We start from the raw sequence: 13,929 nt of genomic DNA on the forward strand, positions 1-13,929 counted from the left end.
GCACCCCAAAAAGATTGTGTTCACTGCACCCCAAAAATGATTTTGTTCACTGCACCCCAAAAAGGATTTTGTTCACTGCACCCCAAAAAGGATGTTGTTCACTCCACCCCAAAAAGATTGTGTTCACTGCACCCCACAAAGGATTTTGTTCACTGCACCCCAAAAAGATTGTGTTCACTGCACCCCAAAAAGGATGTTGTTCACTGCACCCCAAAAAGGATTTTGTTCACTGCACCCCAAAAAGATTGTGTTCACTGCACCCCACAAAGGATTTTGTTCACTGCACCCCACAAAGATTGTGTTCACTGCACACCAAAAAGGATTGTGTTCACTGCACCCCAAAAAGATTTTGTTCACTGCACCCCAAAAAGATTGTGTTCACTGCAGCCCAAAAAGATTGTGTTCACTGCAGCCCAAAAAGATTGTGTTCACTGCAGCCCAAAAAGATTGTGTTCACTGCAGCCCAAAAAGATTGTGTTCACTGCAGCCCAAAAAGATTGTGTTCACTGCAGCTCACACACAGAAAAATGGATGTGGATCACTGACACCTGCCTATCTCCAATCCCACACCACACAGCAATATCGATTGTAGTTTGTAGAACACAGTTTCCCTAAAATTCAGCAGACTCTGTCCCTAACAGGATTGAGAAGAGATCGTAGATCAGGATTGAGTGCAGATTCACCCCACCCCCCACACAGCAATATCGATTGTAGTTTGTAGAAGACACTGACCCTATAATTCAGCAGACTCTATCCCTAAAATGCCTACAACTCGCCCTGCCTAAACACTCCGACCTGTCCCTCAATTCTATCCGGACACAAATGGTTTTTTCCTGCCTATCTTTCCCTAATCAGCAGCCAGCACGTTGATGTGTGCTCTGTCCCTGAATCTAAGCAGCATAATGACGCCGCTGCGGCTGCCTCGAACTTATAAAGACTTGGTCACATGCTTCAGACGGCCAATCACAGCTACTGAGACATTTGCAGGCATGGCTGGGATGGCTTAAGGCACACCAGTTAAACGATTGTTGATTGGCTGTTGAAAGCCCGCCATGAAAAGAGCGCCAAAGCATGCAAAACCCGGAAATAAAACGACCGAACACGGATTTTTACCCGAACATACAGTAAAGTGTCCGTGTCCGTGTTCGGGTACAAAAAATCCAATTATTCGGTACGAACACGAATAATACAGTCCGTGTTCGCTCAACACTAGTCGTAACCCATTCCGTGGGTGTAGGGAGCATGGGAGAAAGCCATTTTCGTGCAATGAGTTTCCCAGCAATGAACAGCAAGGATAGCCACATATATGTGAGGTGTAAACAACTCTTCATCCAAAGGAAGAGATATGAATAATGTCTACGGGGATGCTGGGGTTCTTTCTCTAACAGTCACTGTCTACAGTCACTGATAAAATGTACATATCTGGTACAAGCTTGAATGTGGGCAATGATAAACTTACAGCAAGCTGTGAATGCCAAACACTGAATGAAGTAACCACTTATCTGAAATAAAACAATAGGATTAAAGCAAAATATTACACTCCAAGGGATTTTACACAGAAAACAACAGTTTCTGTCAAATCATTGTTCAAAAGTGTTTGCAAGGTCAGAAGGCATATTTTACGGTAATACATTTTATATAATTGGTCTTTAAAAAATGCAAGTTACATTTGGAACAATTTTATTAAAGAGCGTACGCAATACTTAAAAAGAAATCACTAGGGGAACTCATTTACTGAAGGAATAACTTTTATGCTGACCTAGAGAAACCTGTATTCAGTTCAAACATCCAATCAGATTAAAGTGAATCTGTCAGACTGAAGCAAGATCAAAGTGCTGTAGAGCACGATGAGACATTGCAGAAATCCCGTATACTTTGTAATTCAGTCTGTCCTTGCCAAAAATTAGCAACAGTAAAATCTATGTAGATCCTGTAGTTGGAGTTGGAGCTCTTGATACTGTGTCGGGACAGTGCAGATAATTACTCAACATGGCTGCGCCCAAGCCCAGGGATCTAGTAAAAACAAGTTATTGTAAAATGGGTTTTGATCAATTAAAATTTTTTAATGTATAAAAATGCTTTTTTTTTTTTAATAATAATTGCGTTAATATTAAAAAAAAAAAAAAAAAAAAAAACATTGTTTCTATATATAAGTTGTAATTTTATATGTGCAAGAGGGCATCTATAATTGCTCAGTACACAATCATGCTTTGCTTTCTGATTTGCAGTGTTTCTCGCTATATGTGTGCCCTTGCACCTTCCTTGCACACAATCGATGTCTATTAAGCAACTAACTCACTTAAACAATGCACCCCCACATGTCTTATATTTTATCTCAGTTGTTAAGAAAAAAAGTGCGCTGATCCACCAAGAGGATCCTGAAATGGCAAATATACAAATCTCATTGAAAGCTTATAAATATGCCATTTAAACATTTACTTTAGGGTAAACATTCATAACACAAAACATGTGTTCACTGAAATATGTTATACTTTCTATTAAAACCCCGCTCAGAGATAAAATCCTCACCCCTGCCTGTTGTGGCCACTTCCTATTGGATGGGCTATGGTAAGAAAAAGGTGGACGTCAGAAGACGGGAGTAGAGGAGACTGGTGGCCTAGAAGTCAGTGGATGGGTGTCAGTCAAGGAGATCCTAGAGAGTGTTCTGAAGAAAAGTAGTTGCATCAAGTCTGCTGCTAGAGAGCAAGAAGACTTAAATATTCCATATAAGTGGCAGTATGGTAAAAGCAATGTGTCTGCTTCCACAATTAATCTGGTGAGGCCAAGTAAGAGTTGTCCTTATCTACTGTGAATAGTTCAGTTGGAGCATTCAACTATTCCCTTCTCCCACCCAAGTTAAACAATAAATAAAACAAACCAAATACCCTGGACTGTTTATTGAGTAACAAGCAAACAGGAGTAGGGAGGGATATGTGAAAACCCCCCAGCAACTGTCTACAGGTAATTAGAGGGAAGCCTAAGAAGTCAACACACAGCAAGCCCCGCAGAGACAGTGCTACATGAGGGTTTAGGTCAAACAATGAAGAGGTAGAGAAAACATTTTGGTAGCCCAATGGATCCAGCAAATGGTGCATTCTAATTATTTTCCTTTTGTATTCTTCTTTCTTTTCTCCAATACCATTACATTAAACTCCCATTTAAATTGATATTTTCTTGCTTCATAGACAGAACAAATTTAGTTTGTAATTATTTTATATTGCCAAGCAGACAATAGACCTTGCAAGAATAAACTGAACTGGATGACATTCAGAATAACTACATAAACATGCACTGCTATGCAACAAGAATGTTCTCAGCTCAGAGAGGAACTTTTTATTAGTGTACAATAAACTTTTCAACATCAACAGATGCCGAAAGCCAAACACATAAAATGTCACCTTGACTGAGATCATTTATCCTTCATACAGGATAAAAAAGGTCTTTATCACAAATGTCTATAGGAGGCCGCTATGCAAAAGGGGTTAACAAAGAATAGTTATTTATATAGTTTATGCAATAAAATTTTGGACAAATAGAGTTTTGAATTTCAGCCAAAGTAATCTTTATACACTGAACAAAGTTATAAACGAAACACTTGTTTTTCCACCCATTTTTCATGAGCTGAACTCAAAGATCTTAGAAAACTGGGATTCCTCCATATAGAGAACACCTCTCCAAAGTGCCAGATGCCATTGAATGTGAGGATTTTCCCACTCAAGTGAGTTACGACAAGGAACTGTAGTCAGGTTGAGACCCCGATGAGGACGACGAGCATGCAGATGAGGTTCCCTAAAACGGTTTAAGACAGTTTGTCCAGAAATTCTTTGGTTATGCAAACCAATTGTTGCAGCAGCTGTCCGGTGGCTGGTCTCAGACGATCTTGGAGGTGAAGATGATGGATGTGGAGGTCCTGGGCTGGTGTGGTTACACGTGATCTGTGGTTGTGAGGCTGGTTGGATGTACTGCCAAATTCTCTGAAACGCCTTTGGAGACAGCTTATGGTAGAGAAATGAACATTCAATTGACGGGCAACAGCTCTGGTGGACATTCCTGCAGTCAGCATGCCAATTGCACGTTCCCTCAAAACTTGCGACATCTGTGGCATTGTACTGTGTGATAAGACTGCACATTTTAGAGGGGCCTTTTATTGTGGCCAACCTAAGGCACACCTGTGCAATAATCAGCATTTGATATGCCACACATGTGAGGTGGATGGATTATCTTGGCAAAGGAGAAGTGCTCACTAACACAGATTTAGACAGATTAGTGAGCAATATTTGAGAGAAATAGGCCTTTTGTGTACACAGAAAAAGTCTTGGATCTTTGAGTTTCAACTCATGAGAAATGGGGGCAAAAACAAAAGTGTTGCGTTTATAATTTTGTTCAGTGTAATTACATGGAGTTCGAATAATATGTATGTACATTTTTAAAATTTTCATTTTACTTTAAATTACCAGAAAAACAATTTTTTGTTTTCATAGAGACCCAAAACAGACAGTTGGTATACCCAGGGTATTACATTAAAGCAATATCTGTACCAAATCAAACAAAGATCAGCCTATAAAAAAAGAAGATGAATACTTATCTTTCTAACTGGGTAATGTTTAACAAAAAAAAAACTATATTGTATTGCAAATCTCCAGTAGCTGTTGGTGTTAGATACTTATGGGTGTATCAAACACCTGGTCCATTGCCACACACTAAGGTTCCACCCTCTGTTTTTCTACATCCCTACTGTAGCTTGTAAGGGCAGATGGAAAAAAACAAAATGCAGGATGCAGTTTAGAGTCAAAATTTCCCAAAGTAGAACTATAGACAGAACTTTTTTTTTCCTTTTGGATAGAGTAACTATTTCCTGTGAAGATTAGAAATCCAGGGAAGTAGCACTGAGAGAGCAAGAGCCAGCAGCACTGAAATGTAAAATCTTTGAGTACTTGTGTAAGAATTTCAACAAATAGCTTACTGGGAAATGTTTATTTTACTGAGCTTAATATGTTAAAGTAGAACTTTAGGCTAAACTTTTATTTATTTATTTTGGAAAGGGCGAGGGAGGGTTATAGCCCCTGTAAGATTTTTTTTTTTTTTTTTGTCACCTGTGCCTCATTGCATAGATTTCCCTTTACTTCCTGTCCCATAGCCAAACAGGAAGTGAGAGGAAATTCCTGCAAATTAAGGAAGTTCCTTAGGGCCCCCCCTGTCACTAGAACTAGTGTCCCCATTGGAAGATTTCCCCTCTATTATTTTTCTAGGGACAACACAAAATTTGGGATTTTCTTTTTTCTTTCAATGATAGTGGTAAACAAGACAAATAGAGAAGGTGAATCTCCCTAATGGGGGGACAGACAGCGATAAAAACTGACAGGGGCTCTAATCCCTCTCCACTCAATCCAAAACTAGAAAAAAAAGTTTTGCCTTTAGCTATACTTTAGGTTTACCTTTTGGAACATGGAATACGTTACACCTATATTTAGGGTCTGCCTCCACTGCACCCCCCCCCCCTATCCCCTACCCCTGTGATAGCAGACTGGGGATTCTCTCCACATGCCCTTCGTTACATTTTGAAAAACAGTGCAGTTGCATGGGGCTCCAGCGGCACTGCCACGTCATTCATTTACAGCAATATATGAGTGAGGAAACTAGTCCCATCTTGCCCCATAGCAGACAGGCTTGTAGTTTCTAATTAGCTATGAGGACACTGATGAGCCCTCTCATAGTTCATTGACACTTCCTCCAACTTTGTAACTATCTGCTGTACGGAGGTACGGACATAACAGCCGGAGGCAGTGTTGGCAGGAGCATGACCTTGCACCCATGATCTACTGATCATGATTGCAATGCTCTGCAAGGTCCTCTAAAATTTTTATTAGATGGACATTTTTTTCCTGCAAAAATATATGCATTTATTATTTTTTTTTAAAAAAGGGAACTTAAACTTAAAATTTCATGTTGTGGGGAATACACAGGAAGAAATATAAACAAGTCAGAGCACATACATTTCTTTAAAGTCATCCAACCTAAGTTAGGAAATAAGAGTCTAATAAGCACATGCATAAAGTAAATAAACCAATTCAACTTTTAAGACTTCAAGATACCTGGGGGAGATTTCGATATTTAAAATTCAGCCAGCAGGCTCAGATTCACAGATTTCATATTCTTGTTTATTTTAGGTTATTTCCATAATTTTGTGATAGTGGTCTACCATAGCAGCCACTCCTTTACATTAGGGGCAGTTGTCTGCTTCCAGATAGAATGGAATTAGGGGCTGTCGTAGTGACCAATAGTTTAACATAAACCCAACAAAAGAAAGCTAGATACATCATAAGTGAATGGAAATACATACCTGAGTAATTCAAGTAACATATTAATAAAAGCCTATCATATGATTTTTATACATATTAACATAAATAACTTAAAATAAGTAAGTGTCAAAATGTAACATAAGCAACAAATGAATATAAGTATAACATATGATTTATACTGTATATATTAATAACATATGAATATAAATAATATAAATGCATAAGTAAGATGTAAAGTGCAAATACAAGGGGTAGCTGTTTAATTAAATTTAGGTCATTCACTGAATGCAAAGTTTTAGGAAAGGAATAGCAAAAATGCTGCAACATTTCACATTTGGTTCAAACAAGCTTAAATCCCAAAATATTGCCTGCAGAAACTAGGTTTCATCTTTTCTGCACTCAAAATAAAACAAGAAATATGTTTCTTTTAGTTTTTTTGTTTCAGTTAGCGAAATGTGTTTCCTGGGGTATATCTCATTTATTCAGGTCATACTACCAAAATGAGTAATTAATCACATACAGCTGATTTTGTTTTATACTGTTGAAGACATTTTACTACTCATCCAAGTAGTTTCACATCTCTTATGAGTGTCATAGAAATACCTCCGCATTCAATGCCACACAGGTAACTGAGTCACCTTAACCAAATCCCCATGGAATGTGTCTAGGGAGATGTTGAATATCCAAGAACAAGATTAATTGTAAGTTTAACACTAGGCAAGAGAACTGGGCCATACTATCTCGGACACAGACTGGGATAAAGCCTTCCTTCTCACTTTCAAATCCAGTATGGCCTCCCATACCCAGGAGGGGAACTATAAACTCCTAACAAGGTAGTACAGAAGCCCAGAATTACTGCACAAATGCATTCCATCCATCCCTGATCCTTGTTGGTGCTGTAACACCCAGATTGGCACCCTTCTTTATCATTGGTGGTCATGCCCTTGCATTTGACCCTTCTGGCATACAGTGTTTCAGCTCTGCCGCCTAACTATGGGTCCCCCATGGCCGAAAATGCCTCTGCAGACTTGCAATAAACCAGACAAACTGAGTGCTATGAACCATAAAAAGAAAAATTCAGTGTGTGAACTACACCTATCAATAGGTCCTTGCCCCTTGGGGCATTTCTCAGCCCACCCCTTGTTTCAACCCACAGGATAGACTCTCCATCTGGTGGCTGATCTTTTTGACTATGTTTAACTGGAATACTGGAATACAGGGGATCCATCTGAACATCCAGAGCCCATGTCACACAAGAGCCTTGGTCACCTGGCACATGATACCTGAGGGGGGCCTTCTCTCACTGCCAGAAGGGTAATTTCTGTCCCAAAACTACCACCTGCCCCTGAGCTGACCAGGTTTGCACAGTTAGTTACACTTTAACTCTTCCTAACTCGATTGTTAAACTTACAGTAACATGTAGCATTCATTAAATATGATTCTTTCCCCACTGAGACAATGATGAGGCAATGATTCCCTTTGCTTATACTTTACTAAATTTCTAATTTCTAAAGACTATAAGGATATAACATTTCATTAATTTGCAATTTTTCACTATAAGATACAGGCATAAGGATAAACAAATTTGGCAATAAATTGCATTAAAACAGCTTTACAAATCCTGGAGTTATAATAACTGTTCCACTAGTTTCAAAAGTAGTGCTGTAGTGCTGGTTTTAGTACGTACAGTTGCTCTTTGCTAAACAGGCCATAGGCCTCCACTGGTTCCCATAGCACCCCCCCAAGCTCCAGGGGGAGCTCTCCTGCTAAGAGGAATGACTTTCTCCTCATGCTCATGACATCCCAAGACCCTGATTGGCTCCTCCCTCCATAATATAAAAGCAGTGGGCTGAGCCACATGCCTCTAAAGGGTAGAGTTCACCTTTAAAGGGGAATCCTGATTTAATGGCTTTCTAAACTGTGTCCTCCTTTTAGGTTTTTGGTATTGGTTTTAAATTTGATGCAGTTTACTTTGCGTATATGCTGTATTGCGAGCTTGTTAGTGTTAAAAAAAAAAAAAAAACGACGCTGTACAGTGGAATATAACCCGAACCATCAGACTAGTGTATTGCGCAAGCTGTATGGCATGTATAGGCTACAATGGGTATTTATAGAGGAAGGTATAGAGGATGGCATTTTAGGTGCCTTTGATTAAAAAAAGTACTTATTCTTTGTTAACCTATTTCAGACAAGAGGAAAGACCAGCAGGTGAACCACTAATGCTATCCAGAAAACACTGCAATGGTTCAAATTGGGAAAGGCGATTCATATTAAAGTATATTCATCTGTATCCTACATAACTCACTGCAGAAAGACTTTTACAGTTCCTCACATGCCGGAATGGTGTATCTGTTCCTAAAATCTCTTCTGTATAACTTTCTTACTCTTTATCACTCTTTCTGTTTGACATATCACCATTCAAATTCAAGGTTTCAATGTCGATTTTAAATATAATAAGTACCGTATTTTCCAGCGTATAAGACGACTGGGCGTATAAGACGACCCCCAACTTTTCCAGTTAAAATTTATATTTTATCTTTTATACCGGTATTTTACCTTTTAAATTTTATATTGTACCGTATACACTCAGTTGGGAAACATCATTTTATTTATTTTGTTCCACTTAATTTACCGTACACCCCTTTATCTACTTGTAATATTAGATGTGACCAGATAAAGCCGCCTCTTTCACCTGTCTGGCCCCTGCTTGTAGTCTATGACAGGATAGGTCTCCCTGTCATAGTTGGTATCCCACGCCGGATCTTCTCGCGCATGCGCTCCTACACCGCCTCCGGCCTCAGGAGCGAGACGCAGGGACGGACGCCGAGAAGAAGGTAGGATACAAGGGCGGGCGGGTCAGACGGGTGAAAGGCATGTTTTTCCCGATGCATCTGGTCACATCGCCGCTCTCTCCATACCCCGGGCATACCGCGGACGTTTTTGAGCCCCCCCCCCCTCCACCGAATATTCTGAATTTTCGGCCTATAAGACGATACCCGGAGTATAAGACGACCCCCGACTTTTGAGAAGATTTCCAGGGGTTAAAAAGTCATCTTATACACCGGAAAATACGGTATGTGAGTAGTGGCACAGCAGGGATCCTAGAGTGGGTGTGTTTGGGAATAACCATCCTGCAGTAAAAACACATAAACAAATGAAGTTCCTAAGTCATCAGCCTAAAAGGCAGTGCAGTAGACTAGTACATAGATATTTCCAGATATAGACATAAAGTCCTAAATACCGTAGTTAGTTAGGTCCCCCCAATTCAACATTCATTTTTTCATTAAAACCTTTCCTTACATACAATATTTTAGGCCATGTGATGTTATCAATAAATCTCTGTGCTTTGCTATGCAATGCAGATAGATCATTGCTGGTGGGAGGGGCTAGCAGAATGTTGTACATAGCTTTATTGAAAACATCACAGCATTCTGCCTCTGTGCTCTTCTAAAGAGTCCCCATCCTTGATGCAAGCATTGAGCTACATCTTGGCAGGAGTTATACAAATATCAAAAAATTTTGATGGGTGGATGTCAGACTGGAGGGATGGAAATTTCTAGGTGGGTTGCATTTGCATGCAGACCCCCTAGCATTGCCCACTTGTGGTACCAAGCCTCTATGATTTGAAGAACTGAAATCCAATAAATGAAAGTAGTGGGCCATAGAAAGTCAGGCTGCGAAGAAAAGAAATAGATGATGGTGGACATTCTCCATCCAGGAAATGGGGTAGACTCTATCCAACTTGCTCCAGCATCTAAAGCACAGTGTGGGAAAGTCATAGTATGCAGTGAAATCAGACTGAGCACTTTCAGTACCAAAGAGAAACATGTAAACCTGTGTAAGACCAAAGATAGAGCTGGGGTTCAGCCTTAATTAGCTTGTTTTACAGCCCTGGGGCCTTTGTCCAGTTCCCATCAGCAACACTATCTTCAAGGCATTGGTATAATCTTCGAGTGTGGCAGTTCCCCAGGTGCTCTGATTGTACCTGAGCATGTCTGTGTACTGTTACTGTTGGTGGGTCATTAGATTGGTAAGCTTCCTTAGTGAGGATTTGTGGTTCGATGCACTCTGTAAAGCACTGTGAAATATGATAGTGCCTTATAAATGAATAAAATAAATCTTAGCACACACAATAGTAAGCCACAGACTTTAAAAGTGCCCATTTGACGTCAGGACCATAGTTGGGATACAATGTTATAACATGACACAACACTCAGCACAAAGTTTTCAAACATCGCTATGTATATAATAGAACAGTAAGGGGTTGTGTGCAGGAAATCAGAAAACCTGTATACATTTCCAGGGAATTCATAAAAGGAATGTGCAACATAATATAGTTATTATGTCAGAACTGTGTTACTCACCCATTATCACTTTCTCACAGCCAGTTCTTGTTTCATTCAGTGCAGCAGCAATGTCAGTTGGTTTTGTTCCTCTTTAGAAGTCTCCCTTTGTCACTTTTTTCCTCTGTCGGAATATTCTATACCTGTATTTTCTTCCAGATAACAAAAGCCTTATGTGAAAGTCTGTCTTGTCTTGGAAAAGAACTCATACAGATGAGCCCAGCCTTCCAGCACTGCAACGACTAGCAATGGAGTTGAATGCCGTTTCTCTTCTAGCAAATGATTCCCAGGAAGTGGCTGTCAGCTTGAAATCTTTAGAGCAGAAACATCCAGAGGGGGGAGGTCTACAATGTGTAGTTAGAAATGCTAGTTTGTTATATATAAACACCCTCATGGATGTTTTATGATGGAAAATCTGATACTTCTGATTAGCAGATCTCAAAACGGCAGGGAATTGTCAAACGAATAATTAGATTCATCCAAAACTTGTCACATTTTGACAATTGCTGAAGGACTCAGGGTGGGGTTCAGTGCATCCCTTTTTACTTTAAAAAGCTCATAGGTACAGAACAGGAAACACCTGGAGATGAAAGACAGACCATGATAGTTATATCATGTGTTTTTGCCATCACTAATTCTAAAAACTGTATATCTGTTTTTCAACCAGATACGTAACTTAAAAAAAAAAAAGTTAGACATCCTTTACCGCACATTCGATGTAGAAGAGCATGTAGGACCCTTTAAGGGATGGTTCCACCCTGGCTGTTGTCATGGAAGTGTCTTGTTACTCAAGGTATCCAAGTGAGAAATATATTAAAAGGGATATAAAGAGCTGGTGGGGTGGTGATGCAGTGGAGGGCTAGTTTGAGGAAGACATCTTGGAGAGTGAGAGAAAGAGAGATAGAGAAATAACAGCCTACAATTTGAGTAGGCTTTCTTCCCTGAATTTAGACTACAATTCAGGGGAGAAAGGTTACCCCAAGTGTGGAAAGGAAAGAAGAATTAAATGCTTGGTTCACCTTTACCAAAATGCTGCCAATGCGGGTAAGGGGGGCCTTTAAATAAAAACAAACTGTGCAGGGGTAACCAAAGTTTAATAATATGCAGTTTCTTTGTAAAGGTAAACTATGCCTGCAAGTGCTTCTTCTGTTGTGTGGAGTGAAAGAATAAAGCCAAGGGCTGTATGAGCATTCACTTTCTCTGCTGGGAGATATATTAAAGGGGTATACCACCGGCGCCGCGCAGCCGCTCCCGTCAGATGTGACGTCATGCCGCTCATAGCGGCTGACGTAGGAAAGACTTCACCAGGGCTGCAGCGGCCATCACAGCGTGGCCGCGGCGCGGTCCCAATAGCGGCCGCGTCTTAAAGCGGCCACAATCTTAAAGCGGCCCCAGGGCCGGCGGCCCACCGTGAAATTTCCTGGTATCCCGATAGGCCAGTCCGGCCCCAATAGTGGAGGACTAGTTTAAGGAGGACCTCTTTCTCAAGAGAGAGTAAGATAACAGTCTTGGAGAGTAAGGCTCCCCTTTGGAGGAATAGGAATAACTCTGGCTGGGATAGAAGAGTAATTGTCTGGAGTGAAAGGATAAAGCCATGTACATCTTTGTTTACATTGAAGATCTTCTTCACAGTAAAAATTCTGTATTAGGCAAGTGCACTAGATGTAACTCCTCCTGTATAAACGGAGTAAGCAAAAGAGATTGATACTTAAAACAGTGATTCCCAAGACCAAAACTATCTGTTAAGTACTGATTGTCTGATGTCAGCCTCTTTTCATCACTATCGGCCACGCCTACTGGATGTTCGGACTGTGCTATTGCCATCCTCCGCAAAGACTCTTCCACTTTCTACCCCTCCCCTCTCATCCTTAGGAGTCCCTCCGCCGTGCCCAGTTCTTGTTATCCATTGTCGCAGAAGTCAACCGTCTACCCTCCATCTGCAGAGTTTCGGTTGTTCTCTACTGATAAGACTTACCTCGCATGTTAACCAGTTTAGGTGTATCCTGTTATGTTTACCCACATTATACTTGGTTTATATCCTCTGTGAAAGTACTTTAACTTGTTTGTTACGAAAATTCGCAATAAAAAACAAAAAAAACAAAAACGTGATTTCCAAGGGACTTTAGGAGATACATTGAAATTGATAAATAATGTTAAATTTTATTAAAGATACATAATTTAAAAAGAATCAAATCTTGAATATTAAACACCTCAGCAATGATACACAAGAAATGGAAATAGTTATATAAGTTTCAATATTGCACATAGTCCATAAGAATAGAGTTCTTGCACATATCTCTCGACGCGTTTTGCGAGCCAATGCTTATTTCCTCAGAAGTAAGGAATGAGAAAAAAAAGGGGGGAGAGGAGTCCATAAGTATACTTATGATTCAAATAAAATATGTAGGAACAACACGTACTGGATATTGATCAAAAAAGCAAAAATTGATGATGGCATGACCTCAACAGCCACAAAAAAGAGAAGGGGGAAAGCCCTCCCCCCTTCCAAGTGTAGTAGTGCCCCCACAAACAAGCATCTGACAGAGAGTATTGTATGGGCAGCCATTCCCTAAACGATGCCTACTGTGTTCAGTCCAATGTTCCATAGCATCACGCCTAACCCCAACCATTCAGTACACATTTTTGGAGCAATTGCTTTTGCTGCTCTAGTACCTAGCTGGAACAGAAACATCCGCCAAGGGTCCATACACTCTTGGAGTGTGAATGAGCCTTAAAACCTTACAAACTAAAACAAATAACCAAACATATCCATAACACATTCAATGAGGTTTATTTTTCTTTATATCTGCTGCGATTTTCAAAATGTTGAGCATGCTGTAGTAATTTGTTCTCGGGCACTCCGGGTGTTTCAGATAGTGTGTCCCCCACTGGCCATTGTGGTTCTTCCCACTGACCCCTTCATCACGATTGCATTCCCTAGTGACACAAATTCTTTTACTATGTGGCTCTAGTATTACTTTACTGTAACAGGGTCGCTTTAAATTGTGTCCAAAAATGTTAAATGGTATCAGCCCAACCTCTTTTAATCTTTTAAGTCTTGCATTTATTCTGAACTACAAGTTATATTTATAGATAAAAGAACAATAAGGTATTTTCTTGTATTTTGCAAAGTACAAAATCAGCAAAGAAGTGCCCTTGGACATTACAATAGCACATCACTGTAGTCAACTGTACAAGTCCTGGTAAAACACTTAATATACTATAAATATATACTGTAAGTCCTTGGTCCTTTATCTCTCTGACCCAAAGATGTGCATATGTGTTTT

The 13,929-nt window shown here is 40.0% G+C and overlaps 1 protein-coding gene across 1 annotated transcript in view; it reads right to left on the reverse strand.

The window, feature by feature from the left end:
* GPM6A (glycoprotein M6A) overlaps window positions 1–10,904 on the reverse strand; it is a 445,719-nt gene extending 434,815 nt beyond the window's left edge. The window contains exon 1 of the mRNA XM_082265960.1: window positions 10,664–10,904. Coding sequence (XP_082122086.1) covers window positions 10,664–10,667 — 4 coding nt within the window. The 5' untranslated portion in view covers window positions 10,668–10,904. The remainder of the gene's footprint in view (window positions 1–10,663) is intronic.
* Between the last annotated feature and the right edge of the window lie 3,025 nt (window positions 10,905–13,929).

The sequence above is a fragment of the Pelophylax lessonae genome, assembly GCF_965119305.1.
Source record: "Pelophylax lessonae genome assembly, chromosome: 1".
NCBI classification, from domain to species: Eukaryota; Metazoa; Chordata; class Amphibia; order Anura; family Ranidae; genus Pelophylax; species Pelophylax lessonae.